Source organism: Eurosta solidaginis, chromosome 4 (genome assembly GCF_040869045.1).
Source record: "Eurosta solidaginis isolate ZX-2024a chromosome 4, ASM4086904v1, whole genome shotgun sequence".
Lineage (NCBI taxonomy): Eukaryota > Metazoa > Arthropoda > Insecta > Diptera > Tephritidae > Eurosta > Eurosta solidaginis.
In genome coordinates, this window is record NC_090322.1 from 186,883,668 (window position 1) to 186,909,879 (window position 26,212).

General features: G+C 40.1%; 1 protein-coding gene across 21 annotated transcripts in view; it reads right to left on the bottom strand.

The window, feature by feature from the left end:
* dlg1 (discs large 1) overlaps positions 1-26,212 on the bottom strand; it is a 424,309-nt gene that overhangs the window by 238,096 nt on the left and 160,001 nt on the right. For all 21 annotated transcript variants that reach the window (XR_010953064.1, XM_067784235.1, XM_067784232.1 and 18 more), the window contains one exon: positions 1,603-1,728. Coding sequence is in view for 20 of the 21 variants with exons in the window: in XM_067784235.1 (XP_067640336.1) it covers positions 1,603-1,728 (126 nt within the window). In the remaining variant the exon portion in view is untranslated. The remainder of the gene's footprint in view (positions 1-1,602; positions 1,729-26,212) is intronic.

Sequence of the window (26,212 nt, forward strand, 5' to 3'; positions counted from 1 at the left end):
TTTTGACTTCATTAGGCATTCGATTAGCTACTAATGAAATAATAATAGATTCGAATTTTGTAGGGAAGATTGAGCTCAATAAGCGTCTTAATGTAGAAAACTGCCTTTATTATTCAATAAGCCGTCTGTGTGAAACAGTATTAGAGACCAATTGTACAGCGAACAACGGGACATTCATATGTCTTAACAGCTAAAGGCTTGCACTGATATGAATGTTGGAGATTCGAGTTCAACGCTCAGCTCCCGAAAAGGTAGCTGATGAAGAAGTGAAATTCAGAAACATGTCCTAGTAACCATCGCCGTTTGTAAACTTACAATTTTTCTCTAATATCAATTATAAAGACTAAAAACTTGAAAATAAAACAATTAAAAAAAATTTTTAAGTTAAACGGTTTTATTGAAAACAATACTTACATGAAATAATAATAATACGAAAAGCTAGAAAATAATTAGGTAGGTCCTAGGTACTATTCATCACACTCCTTTTCAATCTAGGGCGTTGATATAATAAATGATGAATAAATAAAAGCGTTGGACGCGTCATATTTCTATTGATAGTCATAAGTAAAATCAACTGAACCTTAATCAGGTTATGCTACGCCTCTCATTTTTAGAAATTTCACGCACCCAACGCTTTTATTTAGTTGTCTGATCATTGCCCTAGATTGATGAGGAGTGTGATGACTAGTACCTAGGACCAACCTAATTATTTTCTAGCTTTTCGTATTATTATTATTTCATGTAAGTATTATTTCAATAAAACGGTTTAACTTAAAAAATTTTTTTTTATTATTTTATTTATTTAATTACCTTCGAAATATGCCCAAAGTTTATAAAAGTTCCAATATATAGATATAGATATTTAAAAATGACATTTTGAAATTTAAAAAGCTAAAGCAAAAAATAAATACGCAAATCATATGTTTTTTGCATAAAAAACTAACGGTATGCTCACACTGATGTTATAATTTAGTTTTTTATATATATATAAAACAAAACGAATCTGTACAAGGGGATGGCAAAGCGAATTCAATCCGATTGTACGGCAAAATGCAAGGCGAATCCATACCAGGTGGTGGCAAAGCGAATTCAACCAATTCGCCGTGCAGAAGAATATCAAGGCAAAAGAAAATTTTCATTGATTCCGATTAACTGGAAAATTATCAAGAAGAAGCAATCAGCTGTTGGGATAACAGCTGGTACTAAATTCGTCTTGGCAGAATGTCAAATCAACATAAAAATAACGTTAATTTCATTTTACTGACATCTTGCTGTACCAAATTTTGGCAGAAAAATAGCAAGAACAAGCAATCAGCTGATGGGATTAACACTGAATTCGCCTTGGTATAAAATAATTATTATGTAGGTATGTATGTATAAGTGTGCGAGCATTCGGTTAAATAATTAAATATTTGTGTATATTATTAACTGTATTTGATGAGTTATGTAAGAGCAATCAAAATTTTTTTACTCAACAAGATAAACAAACATTCCACTACATCACAAAACGAATGCACGATTGATGATGATGATAACAGGACATTCAAACATATGATTGAATATATTTTATAAATTGAAAACATCGAAGGAAAAATCTCTTACCAATAGCAATTCATCGACACCAGTAGAATGAGTATCATCGCCCATTGGAATTGTCGAATGTAATTGTTTTGGATCGCTTAATAGTTCCGTGTTAAAAGCATAATTTCGATTAAAATTTCTCATAAACTGTAATATATAAAAAGCATTTAAGGGAAGAGTTCAGAGAGAGAGAGAGAGAGAAAGAAAGAAAGAGAGCATATGGAAAAGGGTGATGTAATATTTTTAAAATATGCATATAATAGTTAGATTTTTGGTAAATTGATAAAAATATAGACACATTTTTCTCATGATTGGGAAATTAATTGATAAAGTCTATAGGGAAATAATTGAAGGTGTAAAGGGAACAGGTGTAGCGTTACTCGGAATGCGTTTCACTTCCAATGCATTTTTGAAGGTATAATATACATATACACATATTGACCACACACGTAGCCTAGTTATACTAACCTACATTATTACTTGAACTCAGCAGGAGTTCAACATCATATATGCATGGCGACACAAGACACATATATGTCTACATTGGCCAATCCATCACATTTACCAACACACTTATCGATCAGTCACGCTGATCGACATATTTGTCTGTTAGTCATATTGACTGTCAAACTATTTATATGTGTATATAAATAGGTCACTGTAATAATATGCTGACTATCAGTTATGCATTATGAATCTATGTACTTTTAGTTTGTAAGTATTAGTGTAGATAGGTATTTGTCATGTAAGAAATTTTGTATACAAGAGAAAGTATTTTCCAATAAAATTCAATTTTATTCAAACACTAAATTGACTACGTCTAAATATTCTTCACAGGAAATAACGAGTAAAATTTTGAAGCGTTTACAAATAACTTTAAACTTCAACTACATGGAACGATACAGTAGGGTAGCAATAGGGAAATATTTTACTTTTCAAATTTGTACCATCTCCTTCATCTTGTAGAGGGCTTCGCCTCATCTATTGGTGCGATCCATCACAAATTGCCATCAATATCCTCTAAAGGAAGCTCAAGAAAACTTTCAGCTTCAATAGCGTTGGAACAAACTAACACATAATTGAAGAGATGGTTGGTGTCATGTGAAGACACATTACATGCAGGACATGCATTGCGCATTTCTGGATAAGTATAAGTTGAAACTATTACAGTATCCAGATCGTGAGTCTAAGACTTTGGCAACTCTTTGTGGATAGTTATCCATAGTTATCATTGTCATCATTAGCAAGTTACGCCAGCTATCCCTGCTTCGCGATAACTGACCGCGAATTAGGAAAACCAAGGGAGGTTAGGTCTGCCTCGACTTGACTCTCCCCAACTCAATGGAGGTCTCCCCCTTCCTCTGCTTCCAAACTGCGGTGCCGAGTGAAGTACTTTCTTGGCCGGAGGTCTTCATCCATTCGCATAACACGACATAGCCATCGAAGCATTTGGGCTTTTATTCGCTGCATATTTATATTTGCGTAAAGCTCATACAACCCCTCATTATACCTCCTTCAATACTTCAAGAGTATAAAAGACTAGAAATATTCAACGAGGAAACCATACAGTATAAAAGGCAGCAACAGTAGAGGCACGACAATCAGTTTGGTTTAAGCAAGCTATCAGTTGCGAATTATAAGTGAAGTGTTTTAATAAAGGCCATTTTTGCATTATTCAATATTGTATTTATTTATTCAACAGTTTATTTATTCGAACATTAGTAGAAGGTTGAAAATAAGAGGAATTTCAGTAAATTCGTTACAACTGGTGTCAGAAGAGGAATAAATTCCGAAGACTTCGAATACAACTTGGACATGGCGAAGTGGAGTGAATTGAAGATCCAGCAACTGAAGAAGGAGTTGGAGAGCCGTGGATTGAATACAACTGGCAATAAACTCGAACTTTAGGCACGACTACGAAAGGCAATGGAATTAGAGGGCATTAACGTGGAAGAGTATGTCTTTCCACGTGATGGCGAGGAGACAACAAAAATTGAAGAGAAAAATGAAACATCGCAGACAGTTACGAGCACAGACTTGAAAATGATATTGGCTGCAATATCTGCACAAACATCGACAGTAACATCAATGTCGTCGCAAATGTCATCTCAACTGGCACAAGAAACGCGTATATCCGAAATGTCGTCGCAAATGTCATCTCAGCTGGAATCGCAGGAGAACCGTATAACAGGGAAGATTGAAGCACAAGAGGCACGAATATCCGAAATGTCGGCGCAAATTTCAGCACAGATATCATCGCAGATCTCTGCTCAACTGGAAGAGCAAGAAGGACGTATTTCCTCGACGTTGGAGGCGCAAGATACAAAAATTTTACAGTTTGAAGAAAAAATCGAGGCCGAGGTGGATGCTTTGAGAGGATGTATCGAGCAGTTGCAACTAAATCGCCCAGCAGTTTCAACGAGTAATCCAAAGGTAAAAACACCATCCTTTGACGGTTCTGTTCCTTTCCAGGTCTTTAAGCTACACTTTGACAAGACCGCAACAGTGAACAACTGGAATGCTGAAGATAAAGTTGCTGCACTCTTCGTAGCATTGAAAGGACCAGCTGCCGAAATCTTACTGACTATTCCAGAGGACGACCGGAACAGTTATGACGCATTGATGGCTGCTGCAGAACGACGGTACGGAAGCGAACACAGGAAACAGATATATCAAATAGAATTGCAAAACCGTTACCAAAAAGCTAATGAGATTTTGCAAGAGTTTGCTTCGGATGTTGAAAGGTTGGTTCATTTGGCAAATGCGGACGCCACCCGTAGAGTACACCGAGGGTAAAAATCCAGAGTTTTATAAATGACATACGGGATGTAGAAACGAAGCGAGCGACATATGCAAACCCAAAACCCACATTCGCAGAAACGGTATCCCATGCACTGACTCAAGAAACAGCGTCGCTTTTGAGTAGTAGAGAGAAGTGGAAAGACCAGACTAGGTAGACACAATTTTGGAAGCACTAAAAGGAACGCAGCAGAAAAACGATGGTGCCGTCAAATGCTTTAAATGTGGAGAGCAAGGGCACATTGCACGTTATTGCAGTACCAATCCTAATAGTTCCAGCAATGTGGGTGGCCGTAAACGCAGAGCTGAAGGAGATGAGCAAATCTCCAAATCCACTCAATCGTTAAACTAAAGCGAGTCAGCCGTAAGGGGCGACACATGGCTGCCTCAATTGAATCCCCCATAATCTCTATCTCGCAAATTGGAAGAAGGTTAAGCAATTTTACTGTCGGAGTACATGTGGATGGAAAGGAACGTTTACTGACTGTATATACGGGTGCATCCCATTCCATCATTCGATCAGATTTAGTCAACAAGAAGATAAGACCATTGCTTGGAGCAGGATTACCTACAGCCACGGGAGAGGACACATTGGTAATTGGAGAAGTAGCATGTGAAGTAGCAATTGGGAACGTCACGGTGCTACGCAATTTTATAGTGGCAGAGATTGTTGATGAAATCATAATTGGAGTGGACTTCTTAACCGACCAAGGCATCAGGATCGATATGCAAAGACAGACGATGCGATATAGGAACATGAATGTGCCACTTAATTTCGGCTACCAGAGAGGCTACAGCAGTAAACGAGTGCTGGTGGAAGAGAGTCAGCAAATGCCACCAAAATCCGAAGCAGTCATCTGGGCAAAGGTTGATGGAGATTGTGGGTTGTCGAGGCAGCAAACAAATCAACACCGAACATACTTGTAGGAAAAACCCTGGCTATGACAAGACAAGATGGACGTATTCCGGTAAGAGTACTCAATGAGTTCAAGTCACCACTCAAAGTGACCGAAGGAGCTATTTTGGGAATATGCCAAGAGGCTGAAGTAGTTATTAACTGTGAACAGCTCCAGGAACACGTTTCACCTAGTAATACTGATCTTTGAAATGACATCACGGCATGGACGGAGGGGCTAGATCAAGATTATCAGAGTAAGGCAAAGCAACTGCTCCTAAAGTACGCAAACATATTTGACCAGGATGGCTCCAAACCAGGCCGCACCAATGTTGTGAAACATCAAATTGACACTGGAGACGCGAGACCGATACGTCAAGATCCTCGTAGTGTTCCACTGGCGAAACGGGAAGTTGTGAGTCAAATCGTACAAGCAATGAGCGACAGCGGCGTCATCGAACCATCAGCTAGTCCATTGAGCTCACCTGTGGTACTTGTGAAAAAGAAGGATGGGAAAATGAGGTTTTGCGTGGACTACCGCAAGTTGAACCGCGTCAAGAACAAGGATAGCTACCCATTGCCAATAATTGATGACACTCTGGACTCACTCTCTGGTACGAAATGGTTTTCCATACTGGACTTGAAAAGTGACTACTGGCAAGTGGATGTGAAGGAGGAAGACAAAGAGAAAACAGCCTTCAGCGTCGGAGATGGTCTTTTGCAATTTACAGTAATGCCCTTTGGACTATGTAATGCACCAGCTACTTTCGAGAGACTTGTGGATCAGGTATTGAAAGGACTACATTGGAAAACATGCTTGGTGTACCTGGACGACATCATCGTATCGGGCAAGAACTTTGATGAACATCTTAAAAACTTAATGCAAGCACTGTTCAAAGGCCGAGGGTAAAGAAGACATTATAGATGTCCGGCTAATGACTATAACATGTACGGATGAATGAGACAAGGAACAACTAAGAAAGTGTCAGCTAGAAGATACAGATCGGTCACATGTTATGCAAGGGCTCGAACGAAACGAAAGACCAAACAGAGAGATGTCAGCAGAGAGTCCCATTGCGAAGTCATATTGGGCACAGTGGAACGGTTTAGAATTGATATCCGGTTGCTTGCATCGAGTATGGGAGAGTGAGGATGGTCAATGCAAGAAGAAACTGATAGTTGTTCCCAGAAAGAGGATTCCTGACGTGCTTAGCGAGCTGCATAATGGTCCAAGTGGAGGTCATCTTGGAATCACGAAGACGCTCGAGAAGATTAAACAGAGCGTCAGTCGGTCACGGTGTGGATTGCCAACTGCGAGGTTTGAAGCAGATCGAAAGGGCCCAAAACCCGAAGTAATGGCCAGATGAAGCAATATAATTCAGGTGCGCCATTTGAAAGGACCGGTATGGATGTCGCAGGTCCATTTCCTACCAGCAACTGCGGAAACAAATATGTACTGGTGGTTATGGCTTATTTCAGCAAATGGCCAGAGGTATACCCAATCCTAAAACAAGAAGCGGAAACAGTAGCAGAAGAGTTTATTAACAATTGGTTTGCAAGGTGTGATGTACCAATAGAGTTGCATTCTGACCAAGGCAGGAATTTCAAATCAGCTGTGTTCCAGGAAATGTGTGAATCATTGGGCATTCGAAAAACACGGGCAACTGCATTGCATCCTCAGTTCGATGGTATGGTGGAATAGAACATTGGAGGAGCACTTAAGGAAAGTAGTGGACAAGTTCCAAAAAGAGTGGGATACCCGCATACCATTATTCTTGATGGCTTACCGATCAGCAGTGCATGAGACAACGGGCCAAATCCTTGCAAAAGTAAATTTTGGCAATGACCTTCGACTGTCAGCTGATTTGAAATTTGGGATAGATGCCGATGCGGAGAGAAATGTCAAGAAATCCACTAGTGTTTTGGAAGAAGAGCTGAGAGAAATACACGATCTGAGAAGGCAACGAACAAAGATTATGAGTGACAAGATGAAAGCCAGATACGATAAATCAATGAATTCGGAAGATTTGGTGCTGTTATACAACCCACAACGGAAAAAAGGTTTGTCCCCGAGATTGCAGTGTAACTGGGCAGGCCCATACAAAGTTGTAAAACGGATCAACGATGTAGTTTACCGCATACAAACCATTGGTAAACCACGAACCAAAATGAAAGTGGTTCATCTGGAAAGGCTGGCGGCGGCAGCGGAAAAGAGACGCACAAACACATGCATATATCTTATCTGAGATGCTCACGAAAGAAGGCAATACTTTGTGCAAGTATCAGTCACATATACACGCACATATGAGAAGCTATAAACGTAGTTATAGCTGGTAATTTTATAGTTGATAACTAACTAGTAAATTCTAGAATAGAAAAGCCTAGAAATATGCAACGAGGAAACCAGACAGTATAAAAGGCAGCAACAGTAGAGGCAGGTGAGTCAGTTTGGATTAAGCAAGCTATCAGTTGCGAATTATAAGTGAAGTACTTTAATAAAGGCCATTTATTTATTCAAAAGTTTAGTGATTCAAACATTAGTAGAAGGTTGCAAATAAGAGGAATTTCAGTAAATTCGTTACAATACAAACGTATGGTCGGCGAAAATGCAAAACTGCTAAAAAAGCCTTTGCATGCGACGAAGTGGTACTAAAATAATCCGAACCTAATACAATTACTTACTTAATTGGCGCTTAACCGTTTAAGCGGTTTTGGCCCTACAAGTCGCGCCGGTCGCTTCTTGAAAGAGACCACCATCAAGTTCGATCAAGCTTTTCCAGCTCCGTTGATAGTCTTATTGAAAATAAAGGCATAAATATTGATGGAAAAATACACGGAGTGGTTAAGGCAACTGCAGTTTCACCGTGTGATTCGTGATTCGAATCTCGGTGAAACCTTTGATAACAATACGAAATTGCTTGATGATGATTACGTGGCGGTTTTAGAAATGGTGCCATCGCAACATGCCAAAAAATGTTTCTTTCTTTCTTTTCAGTTTCTCTTAGAAAAACATATTAATTGGATATTCAATTATTACAAGCCGGTGTTAACCTCATGAATTCCTAAATAATAAATAAACGAAAAGGTTTTTACATCAATTGCGCTTACTCGGTTTTGCACTTGTCCGTAAGTATTAGTAGTACTGCAAAATTATAAGCATCTAGTTACAATAAATTTGATTACTTTTCAAAAATTATGAAGTAAGTAAACAGCTCAATAAATTAACATGTGACATAAAGTCACATATATAAAATCATGCATGTTGCTACCCGGCAGGAAATGCGGTTAGTACGGTATGTTTTCAGGATTAATCGCAGAAGACCAAGAGACAAATACAACTTTCATTATGAGACGTTTTATTTTGTTGTTAGTTTCGAAATGTCATCCACTTATGTATATTAAAACGATTTTGCGTTTTCACTTATTAAATTTGGTTTGGAGGCAGTGCGGTTTCGGCATCATGCCATCTTCAGTACAGTTTTTCCTTCGAAAGTCTCGTATTTCCGGCATTACAACACAAAAGGTGGCCTTGAGTTCAGGGCTAAGTTGTCGTGATAATACTAAATCGAAAGCGATCCTGGAAGCTTAATGTAGTGGCCAGAGGTAGTAGTGGCAAAGAACCGAAAACCCTCACAACTCCAGGGGCACTTGACGTTAGTTTTGCAAAACTATCAACCGTGCCATCATCGATTGAAGAACTATTGATAGTCTTCGATAGTGTCCGATAAAGTAAGCCATATATGGGACCTATCGATAGTACTATCTTAATTAAACGGTTTCTAGAAAAAAAATTTTAACTGCCAGGAAATTCTTATTTATTTTTTATCGAATAGCACCCATTGCATTGATTGAAAATTGACTAACTGCCATTATTCGAATAGTGCTCGTTTATAATTGAAGGTGTAAAGGGAACAGGTGTAGCGTTACTCGGAATGCGTTTCACTTCCAATGCATTTTTGAAGGTATAATATACATATACACATATTGACCACACACGTAGCCTAGTTATACTAACCTACATTATTACTTGAACTCAGCAGGAGTTCAACATCATATATGCATGGCGACACAAGACACATATATGTCTACATTGGCCAATCCATCACATTTACCAACACACTTATCGATCAGTCACGCTGATCGACATATTTGTCTGTTAGTCATATTGACTGTCAAACTATTTATATGTGTATATAAATAGGTCACTGTAATAATATGCTGACTATCAGTTATGCATTATGAATCTATGTACTTTTAGTTTGTAAGTATTAGTGTAGATAGGTATTTGTCATGTAAGAAATTTTGTATACAAGAGAAAGTATTTTCCAATAAAATTCAATTTTATTCAAACACTAAATTGACTACGTCTAAATATTCTTCACAGGAAATAACGAGTAAAATTTTGAAGCGTTTACAAATAACTTTAAACTTCAACTACATGGAACGATACAGTAGGGTAGCAATAGGGAAATATTTTACTTTTCAAATTTGTACCATCTCCTTCATCTTGTAGAGGGCTTCGCCTCATCTATTGGTGCGATCCATCACAAATTGACATCAATATCCTCTAAAGGAAGCTCAAGAAAACTTTCAGCTTCAATAGCGTTGGAACAAACTAACACGTAATTGAAGAGATGGTTGGTGTCATGTGAAGACACATTACATGCAGGACATGCATTGCGCATTTCTGGATAAGTATAAGTTGAAACTATTACAGTATCCAGATCGTGAGTCTAAGACTTTGGCAACTCTTTGTGGATAGTTATCCATAGTTATCATTGTCATCATTAGCAAGTTACGCCAGCTATCCCTGCTTCGCGATAACTGACCGCGAATTAGGAAAACCAAGGGAGGTTAGGTCTGCCTCGACTTGACTCTCCCAACTCAATGGAGGTCTCCCCCTTCCTCTGCTTCCAAACTGCGGTGCCGAGTGAAGTACTTTCTTGGCCGGAGGTCTTCATCCATTCGCATAACACGACATAGCCATCGAAGCATTTGGGCTTTTATTCGCTGCATATTTATATTTGCGTAAAGCTCATACAACCCCTCATTATACCTCCTTCAATACTTCAAGAGTATAAAAGACTAGAAATATTCAACGAGGAAACCATACAGTATAAAAGGCAGCAACAGTAGAGGCACGACAATCAGTTTGGTTTAAGCAAGCTATCAGTTGCGAATTATAAGTGAAGTATTTTAATAAAGGCCATTTTTGCATTATTCAATATTGTATTTATTTATTCAACAGTTTATTTATTCGAACATTAGTAGAAGGTTGAAAAGAAGAGGAACTTCAGTAAATTCGTTACAACTGGTGTCAGAAGAGGAATAAATTCCGAAGACTTCGAATACAACTTGGACATGGCGAAGTGGAGTGAATTGAAGATCCAGCAACTGAAGAAGGAGTTGGAGAGCCGTGGATTGAATACAACCGGCAATAAACTCGAACTTTAGGCACGAGTACGAAAGGCAATGGAATTAGAGGGCATTAACGTGGAAGAGTATGTCTTTCCACGTGATGGCGAGGAGACAACAAAAATTGAAGAGAAAAATGAAACATCGCAGACAGTTACGAGCACAGACTTGAAAATGATATTGGCTGCAATATCTGCACAAACATCGACAGTAACATCAATGTCGTCGCAAATGTCATCTCAACTGGCACAAGAAACGCGTATATCCGAAATGTCGTCGCAAATGTCATCTCAGCTGGAATCGCAGGAGAACCGTATAACAGGGAAGATTGAAGCACAAGAGGCACGAATATCCGAAATGTCGGCGCAAATTTCAGCACAGATATCATCGCAGATCTCTGCTCAACTGGAAGAGCAAGAAGGACGTATTTCCTCGACGTTGGAGGCGCAAGATACAAAAATTTTACAGTTTGAAGAAAAAATCGAGGCCGAGGTGGATGCTTTGAGAGGATGTATCGAGCAGTTGCAACTAAATCGCCCAGCAGTTTCAACGAGTAATCCAAAGGTAAAAACACCATCCTTTGACGGTTCTGTTCCTTTCCAGGTCTTTAAGCTACACTTTGACAAGACCGCAACAGTGAACAACTGGAATGCTGAAGATAAAGTTGCTGCACTCTTCGTAGCATTGAAAGGACCAGCTGCCGAAATCTTACTGACTATTCCAGAGGACGACCGGAACAGTTATGACGCATTGATGGCTGCTGTAGAACGACGGTACGGAAGAGAACACAGGAAACAGATATATCAAATAGAATTGCAAAACCGTTACCAAAAAGCTAATGAGATTTTGCAAGAGTTTGCTTCGGATGTTGAAAGGTTGGTTTATTTGGCAAATGCGGACGCCACCCGTAGAGTACACCGAGGGTAAAAATCCAGAGTTTTATAAATGACATACGGGATGTAGAAACGAAGCGAGCGACATATGCAAACCCAAAACCCACATTCGCAGAAACGGTATCCCATGCACTGACTCAAGAAACAGCGTCGCTTTTGAGTAGTAGAGAGAAGTGGAAAGACCAGACTAGGTAGACACAATTTTGGAAGCACTAAAAGGAACGCAGCAGAAAAACGATGGTGCCGTCAAATGCTTTAAATGTGGAGAGCAAGGGCACATTGCACGTTATTGCAGTACCAATCCTAATAGTTCCAGCAATGTGGGTGGCCGTAAACGCAGAGCTGAAGGAGATGGGCAAATCTCCAAATCCACTCAATCGTTAAACTAAAGCGAGTCAGCCGTAAGGGGCGACACATGGCTGCCTCAATTGAATCCCCCATAATCTCTATCTCGCAAATTGGAAGAAGGTTAAGCAATTTTACTGTCGGAGTATATGTGGATGGAAAGGAACGTTTACTGACTGTATATACGGGTGCATCCCATTCCATCATTCGATCAGATTTAGTCAACAAGAAGATAAGACCATTGCTTGGAGCAGGATTACCTACAGCCACGGGAGAGGACACATTGGTAATTGGAGAAGTAGCATGTGAAGTAGCAATTGGGAACGTCACGGTGCTACGCAATTTTATAGTGGCAGAGATTGTTGATGAAATCATAATTGGAGTGGACTTCTTAACCGACCAAGGCATCAGGATCGATATGCAAAGACAGACGATGCGATATAGGAACATGAATGTGCCACTTAATTTCGGCTACCAGAGAGGCTACAGCAGTAAACGAGTGCTGGTGGAAGAGAGTCAGCAAATGCCACCAAAATCCGAAGCAGTCATCTGGGCAAAGGTTGATGGAGATTGTGGGTTGTCGAGGCAGCAAACAAATCAACACCGAACATACTTGTAGGAAAAACCCTGGCTATGACAAGACAAGATGGACGTATTCCGGTAAGAGTACTCAATGAGTTCAAGTCACCACTCAAAGTGACCGAAGGAGCTATTTTGGGAATATGCCAAGAGGCTGAAGTAGTTATTAACTGTGAACAGCTCCAGGAACACGTTTCACCTAGTAATACTGATCTTTGAAATGACATCACGGCATGGACGGAGGGGCTAGATCAAGATTATCAGAGTAAGGCAAAGCAACTGCTCCTAAAGTACGCAAACATATTTGACCAGGATGGCTCCAAACCAGGCCGCACCAATGTTGTGAAACATCAAATTGACACTGGAGACGCGAGACCGATACGTCAAGATCCTCGTAGTGTTCCACTGGCGAAACGGGAAGTTGTGAGTCAAATCGTACAAGCAATGAGCGACAGCGGCGTCATCGAACCATCAGCTAGTCCATTGAGCTCACCTGTGGTACTTGTGAAAAAGAAGGATGGGAAAACGAGGTTTTGCGTGGACTACCGCAAGTTGAACTGCGTCAAGAACAAGGATAGCTACCCATTGCCAAGAATTGATGACACTCTGGACTCACTCTCTGGTACGAAATGGTTTTCCATACTGGACTTGAAAAGTGACTACTGGCAAGTGGATGTGAAGGAGGAAGACAAAGAGAAAACAGCCATCAGCGTCGGAGATGGTCTTTTGCAATTTACAGTAATGCCCTTTGGACTATGTAATGCACCAGCTACTTTCGAGAGACTTGTGGATCAGGTATTGAAAGGACTACATTGGAAAACATGCTTGGTGTACCTGGACGACATCGTCGTATCGGGCAAGAACTTTGATGAACATCTTAAAAACTTAATGCAAGCACTGTTCAAAGGCCGAGGGTAAAGAAGACATTATAGATGTCCGGCTAATGACTATAACATGTACGGATGAATGAGACAAGGAACAACTAAGAAAGTGTCAGCTAGAAGATACAGAACGGTCACATGTTATGCAAGGGCTCGAACGAAACGAAAGACCAAACAGAGAGATGTCAGCAGAGAGTCCCATTGCGAAGTCATATTGGGCACAGTGGAACGGTTTAGAATTGATATCCGGTTGCTTGCATCGAGTATGGGAGAGTGAGGATGGTCAATGCAAGAAGAAACTGATAGTTGTTCCCAGAAAGAGGATTCCTTACGTGCTTAGCGAGCTGCATAATGGTCCAAGTGGAGGTCATCTTGGAATCACGAAGACGCTCGAGAAGATTAAACAGAGCGTCAGTCGGTCACGGTGTGGATTGCCAACTGCGAGGTTTGAAGCAGATCGAAAGGGCCCAAAACCCGAAGTAATGGCCAGATGAAGCAATATAATTCAGGTGCGCCATTTGAAAGGACCGGTATGGATGTCGCAGGTCCATTTCCTACCAGCAACTGCGGAAACAAATATGTACTGGTGGTTATGGCTTATTTCAGCAAATGGCCAGAGGTATACCCAATCCTAAAACAAGAAGCGGAAACAGTAGCAGAAGAGTTTATTAACAATTGGTTTGCAAGGTGTGATGTACCAATAGAGTTGCATTCTGACCAAGGCAGGAATTTCAAATCAGCTGTGTTCCAGGAAATGTGTGAATCATTGGGCATTCGAAAAACACGGGCAACTGCATTGCATCCTCAGTTCGATGGTATGGTGGAATAGAACATTGGAGGAGCACTTAAGGAAAGTAGTGGACAAGTTCCAAAAAGAGTGGGATACCCGCATACCATTATTCTTGATGGCTTACCGATCAGCAGTGCATGAGACAACGGGCCAAATCCTTGCAAAAGTAAATTTTGGCAATGACCTTCGACTGTCAGCTGATTTGAAATTTGGGATAGATGCCGATGCGGAGAGAAATGTCAAGAAATCCACTAGTGTTTTGGAAGAAGAGCTGAGAGAAATACACGATCTGAGAAGGCAACGAACAAAGATTATGAGTGACAAGATGAAAGCCAGATACGATAAATCAATGAATTCGGAAGATTTGGTGCTGTTATACAACCCACAACGGAAAAAAGGTTTGTCCCCGAGATTGCAGTGTAACTGGGCAGGCCCATACAAAGTTGTAAAACGGATCAACGATGTAGTTTACCGCATACAAACCATTGGTAAACCACGAACCAAAATGAAAGTGGTTCATCTGGAAAGGCTGGCGGCGGCAGCGGAAAAGAGACGCACAAACACATGCATATATCTTATCTGAGATGCTCACGAAAGAAGGCAATACTTTGTGCAAGTATCAGTCACATATACACGCACATATGAGAAGCTATAAACGTAGTTATAGCTGGTAATTTTATAGTTGATAACTAACTAGTAAATTCTAGAATAGAAAAGCCTAGAAATATGCAACGAGGAAACCAGACAGTATAAAAGGCAGCAACAGTAGAGGCAGGTGAGTCAGTTTGGATTAAGCAAGCTATCAGTTGCGAATTATAAGTGAAGTACTTTAATAAAGGCCATTTATTTATTCAAAAGTTTAGTGATTCAAACATTAGTAGAAGGTTGCAAATAAGAGGAATTTCAGTAAATTCGTTACAATACAAACATATGGTCGGCGAAAATGCAAAACTGCTAAAAAAGCCTTTGCATGCGACGAAGTGGTACTAAAATAATCCGAACCTAATACAATTACTTACTTAATTGGCGCTTAACCTTTTAAGCGGTTTTGGCCCTACAAGTCGCGCCGGTCGCTTCTTGAAAGAGACCACCATCAAGTTCGATCAAGCTTTTCCAGCTCCGTTGATAGTCTTATTGAAAATAAAGGCATAAATATTGATGGAAAAATACACGGAGTGGTTAAGGCAACTGCAGTTTCACCGTGTGATTCGTGATTCGAATCTCGGTGAAACCTTTGATAACAATACGAAATTGCTTGATGATGATTACGTGGCGGTTTTAGAAATGGTGCCATCGCAACATGCCAAAAAATGTTTCTTTCTTTCTTTTCAGTTTCTCTTAGAAAAACATATTAATTGGATATTCAATTATTACAAGCCGGTGTTAACCTCATGAATTCCTAAATAATAAATAAACGAAAAGGTTTTTACATCAATTGCGCTTACTCGGTTTTGCACTTGTCCGTAAGTATTAGTAGTACTGCAAAATTATAAGCATCTAGTTACAATAAATTTGATTACTTTTCAAAAATTATGAAGTAAGTAAACAGCTCAATAAATTAACATGTGACATAAAGTCACATATATAAAATCATGCATGTTGCTACCCGGCAGGAAATGCGGTTAGTACGGTATGTTTTCAGGATTAATCGCAGAAGACCAAGAGACAAATACAACTTTCATTATGAGATGTTTTATTTTGTTGTTAGTTTCGAAATGTCATCCACTTATGTATATTAAAACGATTTTGCGTTTTCACTTATTAAATTTGGTTTGGAGGCAGTGCGGTTTCGGCATCATGCCATCTTCAGTACAGTTTTTCCTTCGAAAGTCTCGTATTTCCGGCATTACAACACAAAAGGTGGCCTTGAGTTCAGGGCTAAGTTGTCGTGATAATACTAAATCGAAAGCGATCCTGGAAGCTTAATGTAGTGGCCAGAGGTAGTAGTGGCAAAGAACCGAAAACCCTCACAACTCCAGGGGCACTTGACGTTAGTTTTGCAAAACTATCAACCGTGCCATCATCGATTGAAGAACTATTGATAGTCTTCGATAGTGTCCGATAAAGTAAGCCATATATGGGACCTATCGATAGTACTATCTTAATTAAACGGTTTCTAGAAAAAAAATTTTAACTGCCAGGAAATTCTTATTTATTTTTTATCGAATAGCACCCATTGCATTGATTGAAAATTGACTAACTGCCATTATTCGAATAGTGCTCGTTTATAATTGAAGGTGTAAAGGGAACAGGTGTAGCGTTACTCGGAATGCGTTTCACTTCCAATGCATTTTTGAAGGTATAATATACATATACACATATTGACCACACACGTAGCCTAGTTATACTAACCTACATTATTACTTGAACTCAGCAGGAGTTCAACATCATATATGCATGGCGACACAAGACACATATATGTCTACATTGGCCAATCCATCACATTTACCAACACACTTATCGATCAGTCACGCTGATCGACATATTTGTCTGTTAGTCATATTGACTGTCAAACTATTTATATGTGTATATAAATAGGTCACTGTAATAATATGCTGACTATCAGTTATGCATTATGAATCTATGTACTTTTAGTTTGTAAGTATTAGTGTAGATAGGTATTTGTCATGTAAGAAATTTTGTATACAAGAGAAAGTATTTTCCAATAAAATTCAATTTTATTCAAACACTAAATTGACTACGTCTAAATATTCTTCACAGGAAATAACGAGTAAAATTTTGAAGCGTTTACAAATAACTTTAAACTTCAACTACATGGAACGATACAGTAGGGTAGCAATAGGGAAATATTTTACTTTTCAAATTTGTACCATCTCCTTCATCTTGTAGAGGGCTTCGCCTCATCTATTGGTGCGATCCATCACAAATTGACATCAATATCCTCTAAAGGAAGCTCAAGAAAACTTTCAGCTTCAATAGCGTTGGAACAAACTAACACGTAATTGAAGAGATGGTTGGTGTCATGTGAAGACACATTACATGCAGGACATGCATTGCGCATTTCTGGATAAGTATAAGTTGAAACTATTACAGTATCCAGATCGTGAGTCTAAGACTTTGGCAACTCTTTGTGGATAGTTATCCATAGTTATCATTGTCATCATTAGCAAGTTACGCCAGCTATCCCTGCTTCGCGATAACTGACCGCGAATTAGGAAAACCAAGGGAGGTTAGGTCTGCCTCGACTTGACTCTCCCAACTCAATGGAGGTCTCCCCCTTCCTCTGCTTCCAAACTGCGGTGCCGAGTGAAGTACTTTCTTGGCCGGAGGTCTTCATCCATTCGCATAACACGACATAGCCATCGAAGCATTTGGGCTTTTATTCGCTGCATATTTATATTTGCGTAAAGCTCATACAACCCCTCATTATACCTCCTTCAATACTTCAAGAGTATAAAAGACTAGAAATATTCAACGAGGAAACCATACAGTATAAAAGGCAGCAACAGTAGAGGCACGACAATCAGTTTGGTTTAAGCAAGCTATCAGTTGCGAATTATAAGTGAAGTATTTTAATAAAGGCCATTTTTGCATTATTCAATATTGTATTTATTTATTCAACAGTTTATTTATTCGAACATTAGTAGAAGGTTGAAAATAAGAGGAACTTCAGTAAATTCGTTACAACTGGTGTCAGAAGAGGAATAAATTCCGAAGACTTCGAATACAACTTGGACATGGCGAAGTGGAGTGAATTGAAGATCCAGCAACTGAAGAAGGAGTTGGAGAGCCGTGGATTGAATACAACCGGCAATAAACTCGAACTTTAGGCACGAGTACGAAAGGCAATGGAATTAGAGGGCATTAACGTGGAAGAGTATGTCTTTCCACGTGATGGCGAGGAGACAACAAAAATTGAAGAGAAAAATGAAACATCGCAGACAGTTACGAGCACAGACTTGAAAATGATATTGGCTGCAATATCTGCACAAACATCGACAGTAACATCAATGTCGTCGCAAATGTCATCTCAACTGGCACAAGAAACGCGTATATCCGAAATGTCGTCGCAAATGTCATCTCAGCTGGAATCGCAGGAGAACCGTATAACAGGGAAGATTGAAGCACAAGAGGCACGAATATCCGAAATGTCGGCGCAAATTTCAGCACAGATATCATCGCAGATCTCTGCTCAACTGGAAGAGCAAGAAGGACGTATTTCCTCGACGTTGGAGGCGCAAGATACAAAAATTTTACAGTTTGAAGAAAAAATCGAGGCCGAGGTGGATGCTTTGAGAGGATGTATCGAGCAGTTGCAACTAAATCGCCCAGCAGTTTCAACGAGTAATCCAAAGGTAAAAACACCATCCTTTGACGGTTCTGTTCCTTTCCAGGTCTTTAAGCTACACTTTGACAAGACCGCAACAGTGAACAACTGGAATGCTGAAGATAAAGTTGCTGCACTCTTCGTAGCATTGAAAGGACCAGCTGCCGAAATCTTACTGACTATTCCAGAGGACGACCGGAACAGTTATGACGCATTGATGGCTGCTGTAGAACGACGGTACGGAAGAGAACACAGGAAACAGATATATCAAATAGAATTGCAAAACCGTTACCAAAAAGCTAATGAGATTTTGCAAGAGTTTGCTTCGGATGTTGAAAGGTTGGTTTATTTGGCAAATGCGGACGCCACCCGTAGAGTACACCGAGGGTAAAAATCCAGAGTTTTATAAATGACATACGGGATGTAGAAACGAAGCGAGCGACATATGCAAACCCAAAACCCACATTCGCAGAAACGGTATCCCATGCACTGACTCAAGAAACAGCGTCGCTTTTGAGTAGTAGAGAGAAGTGGAAAGACCAGACTAGGTAGACACAATTTTGGAAGCACTAAAAGGAACGCAGCAGAAAAACGATGGTGCCGTCAAATGCTTTAAATGTGGAGAGCAAGGGCACATTGCACGTTATTGCAGTACCAATCCTAATAGTTCCAGCAATGTGGGTGGCCGTAAACGCAGAGCTGAAGGAGATGGGCAAATCTCCAAATCCACTCAATCGTTAAACTAAAGCGAGTCAGCCGTAAGGGGCGACACATGGCTGCCTCAATTGAATCCCCCATAATCTCTATCTCGCAAATTGGAAGAAGGTTAAGCAATTTTACTGTCGGAGTATATGTGGATGGAAAGGAACGTTTACTGACTGTATATACGGGTGCATCCCATTCCATCATTCGATCAGATTTAGTCAACAAGAAGATAAGACCATTGCTTGGAGCAGGATTACCTACAGCCACGGGAGAGGACACATTGGTAATTGGAGAAGTAGCATGTGAAGTAGCAATTGGGAACGTCACGGTGCTACGCAATTTTATAGTGGCAGAGATTGTTGATGAAATCATAATTGGAGTGGACTTCTTAACCGACCAAGGCATCAGGATCGATATGCAAAGACAGACGATGCGATATAGGAACATGAATGTGCCACTTAATTTCGGCTACCAGAGAGGCTACAGCAGTAAACGAGTGCTGGTGGAAGAGAGTCAGCAAATGCCACCAAAATCCGAAGCAGTCATCTGGGCAAAGGTTGATGGAGATTGTGGGTTGTCGAGGCAGCAAACAAATCAACACCGAACATACTTGTAGGAAAAACCCTGGCTATGACAAGACAAGATGGACGTATTCCGGTAAGAGTACTCAATGAGTTCAAGTCACCACTCAAAGTGACCGAAGGAGCTATTTTGGGAATATGCCAAGAGGCTGAAGTAGTTATTAACTGTGAACAGCTCCAGGAACACGTTTCACCTAGTAATACTGATCTTTGAAATGACATCACGGCATGGACGGAGGGGCTAGATCAAGATTATCAGAGTAAGGCAAAGCAACTGCTCCTAAAGTACGCAAACATATTTGACCAGGATGGCTCCAAACCAGGCCGCACCAATGTTGTGAAACATCAAATTGACACTGGAGACGCGAGACCGATACGTCAAGATCCTCGTAGTGTTCCACTGGCGAAACGGGAAGTTGTGAGTCAAATCGTACAAGCAATGAGCGACAGCGGCGTCATCGAACCATCAGCTAGTCCATTGAGCTCACCTGTGGTACTTGTGAAAAAGAAGGATGGGAAAACGAGGTTTTGCGTGGACTACCGCAAGTTGAACTGCGTCAAGAACAAGGATAGCTACCCATTGCCAAGAATTGATGACACTCTGGACTCACTCTCTGGTACGAAATGGTTTTCCATACTGGACTTGAAAAGTGACTACTGGCAAGTGGATGTGAAGGAGGAAGACAAAGAGAAAACAGCCATCAGCGTCGGAGATGGTCTTTTGCAATTTACAGTAATGCCCTTTGGACTATGTAATGCACCAGCTACTTTCGAGAGACTTGTGGATCAGGTATTGAAAGGACTACATTGGAAAACATGCTTGGTGTACCTGGACGACATCGTCGTATCGGGCAAGAACTTTGATGAACATCTTAAAAACTTAATGCAAGCACTGTTCAAAGGCCGAGGATAAAGAAGACATTATAGATGTCCGGCTAATGACTATAACATGTACGGATGAATGAGACAAGGAACAACTAAGAAAGTGTCAGCTAGAAGATACAGATCGGTCACATGTTATGCAAGGGCTCGAACGAAACGAAAGACCAAACAGAGAGATGTCAGCAGAGAGTCCCATTGCGAAGTCATATTGGGCACAGTGGAACGGTTTAGAATTGATATCCGGTTGCTTGCATCGAGTATGGGAGAGTGAGGATGGTCAATGCAAGAAGAAACTGATAGTTGTTCCCAGAAAGAGGATTCCTGACGTGCTTAGCGAGCTGCATAATGGTCCAAGTGGAGGTCATCTTGGAATCACGAAGACGCTCGAGAAGATTAAACAGAGCGTCAGTCGGTCACGGTGTGGATTGCCAACTGCGAGGTTTGAAGCAGATCGAAAGGGCCCAAAACCCGAAGTAATGGCCAGATGAAGCAATATAATTCAGGTGCGCCATTTGAAAGGACCGGTATGGATGTCGCAGGTCCATTTCCTACCAGCAACTGCGGAAACAAATATGTACTGGTGGTTATGGCTTATTTCAGCAAATGGCCAGAGGTATACCCAATCCTAAAACAAGAAGCGGAAACAGTAGCAGAAGAGTTTATTAACAATTGGTTTGCAAGGTGTGATGTACCAATAGAGTTGCATTCTGACCAAGGCAGGAATTTCAAATCAGCTGTGTTCCAGGAAATGTGTGAATCATTGGGCATTCGAAAAACACGGGCAACTGCATTGCATCCTCAGTTCGATGGTATGGTGGAATAGAACATTGGAGGAGCACTTAAGGAAAGTAGTGGACAAGTTCCAAAAAGAGTGGGATACCCGCATACCATTATTCTTGATGGCTTACCGATCAGCAGTGCATGAGACAACGGGCCAAATCCTTGCAAAAGTAAATTTTGGCAATGACCTTCGACTGTCAGCTGATTTGAAATTTGGGATAGATGCCGATGCGGAGAGAAATGTCAAGAAATCCACTAGTGTTTTGGAAGAAGAGTTGAGAGAAATACACGATCTGAGAAGGCAACGAACAAAGATTATGAGTGACAAGATGAAAGCCAGATACGATAAATCAATGAATTCGGAAGATTTGGTGCTGCTATGCAACCCACAACGGAAAAAAGGTTTGTCCCCGAGATTGCAGTGTAACTGGGCAGGCCCATACAAAGTTGTAAAACGGATCAACGATGTAGTTTACCGCATACAAACCATTGGTAAACCACGAACCAAAATGAAAGTGGTTCATCTGGAAAGGCTGGCGGCGGCAGCGGAAAAGAGACGCACAAACACATGCATATATCTTATCTGAGATGCTCACGAAAGAAGGCAATACTTTGTGCAAGTATCAGTCACATATACACGCACATATGAGAAGCTATAAACGTAGTTATAGCTGGTAATTTTATAGTTGATAACTAACTAGTAAATTCTAGAATAGAAAAGCCTAGAAATATGCAACGAGGAAACCAGACAGTATAAAAGGCAGCAACAGTAGAGGCAGGTGAGTCAGTTTGGATTAAGCAAGCTATCAGTTGCGAATTATAAGTGAAGTACTTTAATAAAGGCCATTTATTTATTCAAAAGTTTAGTGATTCAAACATTAGTAGAAGGTTGCAAATAAGAGGAATTTCAGTAAATTCGTTACAATACAAACGTATGGTCGGCGAAAATGCAAAACTGCTAAAAAAGCCTTTGCATGCGACGAAGTGGTACTAAAATAATCCGAACCTAATACAATTACTTACTTAATTGGCGCTTAACCGTTTAAGCGGTTTTGGCCCTACAAGTCGCGCCGGTCGCTTCTTGAAAGAGACCACCATCAAGTTCGATCAAGCTTTTCCAGCTCCGTTGATAGTCTTATTGAAAATAAAGGCATACATATTGATGGAAAAATACACGGAGTGGTTAAGGCAACTGCAGTTTCACCGTGTGATTCGTGATTCGAATCTCGGTGAAACCTTTGATAACAATACGAAATTGCTTGATGATGATTACGTGGCGGTTTTAGAAATGGTGCCATCGCAACATGCCAAAAAATGTTTCTTTCTTTCTTTTCAGTTTCTCTTAGAAAAACATATTAATTGGATATTCAATTATTACAAGCCGGTGTTAACCTCATGAATTCCTAAATAATAAATAAACGAAAAGGTTTTTACATCAATTGCGCTTACTCGGTTTTGCACTTGTCCGTAAGTATTAGTAGTACTGCAAAATTATAAGCATCTAGTTACAATAAATTTGATTACTTTTCAAAAATTATGAAGTAAGTAAACAGCTCAATAAATTAACATGTGACATAAAGTCACATATATAAAATCATGCATGTTGCTACCCGGCAGGAAATGCGGTTAGTACGGTATGTTTTCAGGATTAATCGCAGAAGACCAAGAGACAAATACAACTTTCATTATGAGACGTTTTATTTTGTTGTTAGTTTCGAAATGTCATCCACTTATGTATATTAAAACGATTTTGCGTTTTCACTTATTAAATTTGGTTTGGAGGCAGTGCGGTTTCGGCATCATGCCATCTTCAGTACAGTTTTTCCTTCGAAAGTCTCGTATTTCCGGCATTACAACACAAAAGGTGGCCTTGAGTTCAGGGCTAAGTTGTCGTGATAATACTAAATCGAAAGCGATCCTGGAAGCTTAATGTAGTGGCCAGAGGTAGTAGTGGCAAAGAACCGAAAACCCTCACAACTCCAGGGGCACTTGACGTTAGTTTTGCAAAACTATCAACCGTGCCATCATCGATTGAAGAACTATTGATAGTCTTCGATAGTGTCCGATAAAGTAAGCCATATATGGGACCTATCGATAGTACTATCTTAATTAAACGGTTTCTAGAAAAAAAATTTTAACTGCCAGGAAATTCTTATTTATTTTTTATCGAATAGCACCCATTGCATTGATTGAAAATTGACTAACTGCCATTATTCGAATAGTGCTCGTTTATAATTGAAGGTGTAAAGGGAACAGGTGTAGCGTTACTCGGAATGCGTTTCACTTCCAATGCATTTTTGAAGGTATAATATACATATACACATATTGACCACACACGTAGCCTAGTTATACTAACCTACATTATTACTTGAACTCAGCAGGAGTTCAACATCATATATGCATGGCGACACAAGACACATATATGTCTACATTGGCCAATCCATCACATTTACCAACACACTTATCGATCAGTCACGCTGATCGACATATTTGTCTGTTAGTCATATTGACTGTCAAACTATTTATATGTGTATATAAATAGGTCACTGTAATAATATGCTGACTATCAGTTATGCATTATGAATCTATGTACTTTTAGTTTGTAAGTATTAGTATAGATAGGTATTTGTCATGTAAGAAATTTTGTATACAAGAGAAAGTATTTTCCAATAAAATTCAATTTTATTCAAACACTAAATTGACTACGTCTAAATATTCTTCACAGGAAATAACGAGTAAAATTTTGAAGCGTTTACAAATAACTTTAAACTTCAACTACATGGAACGATACAGTAGGGTAGCAATAGGGAAATATTTTACTTTTCAAATTTGTACCATCTCCTTCATCTTGTAGAGGGCTTCGCCTCATCTATTGGTGCGATCCATCACAAATTGACATCAATATCCTCTAAAGGAAGCTCAAGAAAACTTTCAGCTTCAATAGCGTTGGAACAAACTAACACGTAATTGAAGAGATGGTTGGTGTCATGTGAAGACACATTACATGCAGGACATGCATTGCGCATTTCTGGATAAGTATAAGTTGAAACTATTACAGTATCCAGATCGTGAGTCTAAGACTTTGGCAACTCTTTGTGGATAGTTATCCATAGTTATCATTGTCATCATTAGCAAGTTACGCCAGCTATCCCTGCTTCGCGATAACTGACCGCGAATTAGGAAAACCAAGGGAGGTTAGGTCTGCCTCGACTTGACTCTCCCAACTCAATGGAGGTCTCCCCCTTCCTCTGCTTCCAAACTGCGGTGCCGAGTGAAGTACTTTCTTGGCCGGAGGTCTTCATCCATTCGCATAACACGACATAGCCATCGAAGCATTTGGGCTTTTATTCGCTGCATATTTATATTTGCGTAAAGCTCATACAACCCCTCATTATACCTCCTTCAATACTTCAAGAGTATAAAAGACTAGAAATATTCAACGAGGAAACCATACAGTATAAAAGGCAGCAACAGTAGAGGCACGACAATCAGTTTGGTTTAAGCAAGCTATCAGTTGCGAATTATAAGTGAAGTATTTTAATAAAGGCCATTTTTGCATTATTCAATATTGTATTTATTTATTCAACAGTTTATTTATTCGAACATTAGTAGAAGGTTGAAAATAAGAGGAACTTCAGTAAATTTGTTACAACTGGTGTCAGAAGAGGAATAAATTCCGAAGACTTCGAATACAACTTGGACATGGCGAAGTGGAGTGAATTGAAGATCCAGCAACTGAAGAAGGAGTTGGAGAGCCGTGGATTGAATACAACCGGCAATAAACTCGAACTTTAGGCACGACTACGAAAGGCAATGGAATTAGAGGGCATTAACGTGGAAGAGTATGTCTTTCCACGTGATGGCGAGGAGACAACAAAAATTGAAGAGAAAAATGAAACATCGCAGACAGTTACGAGCACAGACTTGAAAATGATATTGGCTGCAATATCTGCACAAACATCGACAGTAACATCAATGTCGTCGCAAATGTCATCTCAACTGGCACAAGAAACGCGTATATCCGAAATGTCGTCGCAAATGTCATCTCAGCTGGAATCGCAGGAGAACCGTATAACAGGGAAGATTGAAGCACAAGAGGCACGAATATCCGAAATGTCGGCGCAAATTTCAGCACAGATATCATCGCAGATCTCTGCTCAACTGGAAGAGCAAGAAGGACGTATTTCCTCGACGTTGGAGGCGCAAGATACAAAAATTTTACAGTTTGAAGAAAAAATCGAGGCCGAGGTGGATGCTTTGAGAGGATGTATCGAGCAGTTGCAACTAAATCGCCCAGCAGTTTCAACGAGTAATCCAAAGGTAAAAACACCATCCTTTGACGGTTCTGTTCCTTTCCAGGTCTTTAAGCTACACTTTGACAAGACCGCAACAGTGAACAACTGGAATGCTGAAGATAAAGTTGCTGCACTCTTCGTAGCATTGAAAGGACCAGCTGCCGAAATCTTACTGACTATTCCAGAGGACGACCGGAACAGTTATGACGCATTGATGGCTGCTGTAGAACGACGGTACGGAAGCGAACACAGGAAACAGATATATCAAATAGAATTGCAAAACCGTTACCAAAAAGCTAATGAGATTTTGCAAGAGTTTGCTTCGGATGTTGAAAGGTTGGTTTATTTGGCAAATGCGGACGCCACCCGTAGAGTACACCGAGGGTAAAAATCCAGAGTTTTATAAATGACATACGGGATGTAGAAACGAAGCGAGCGACATATGCAAACCCAAAACCCACATTCGCAGAAACGGTATCCCATGAACTGACTCAAGAAACAGC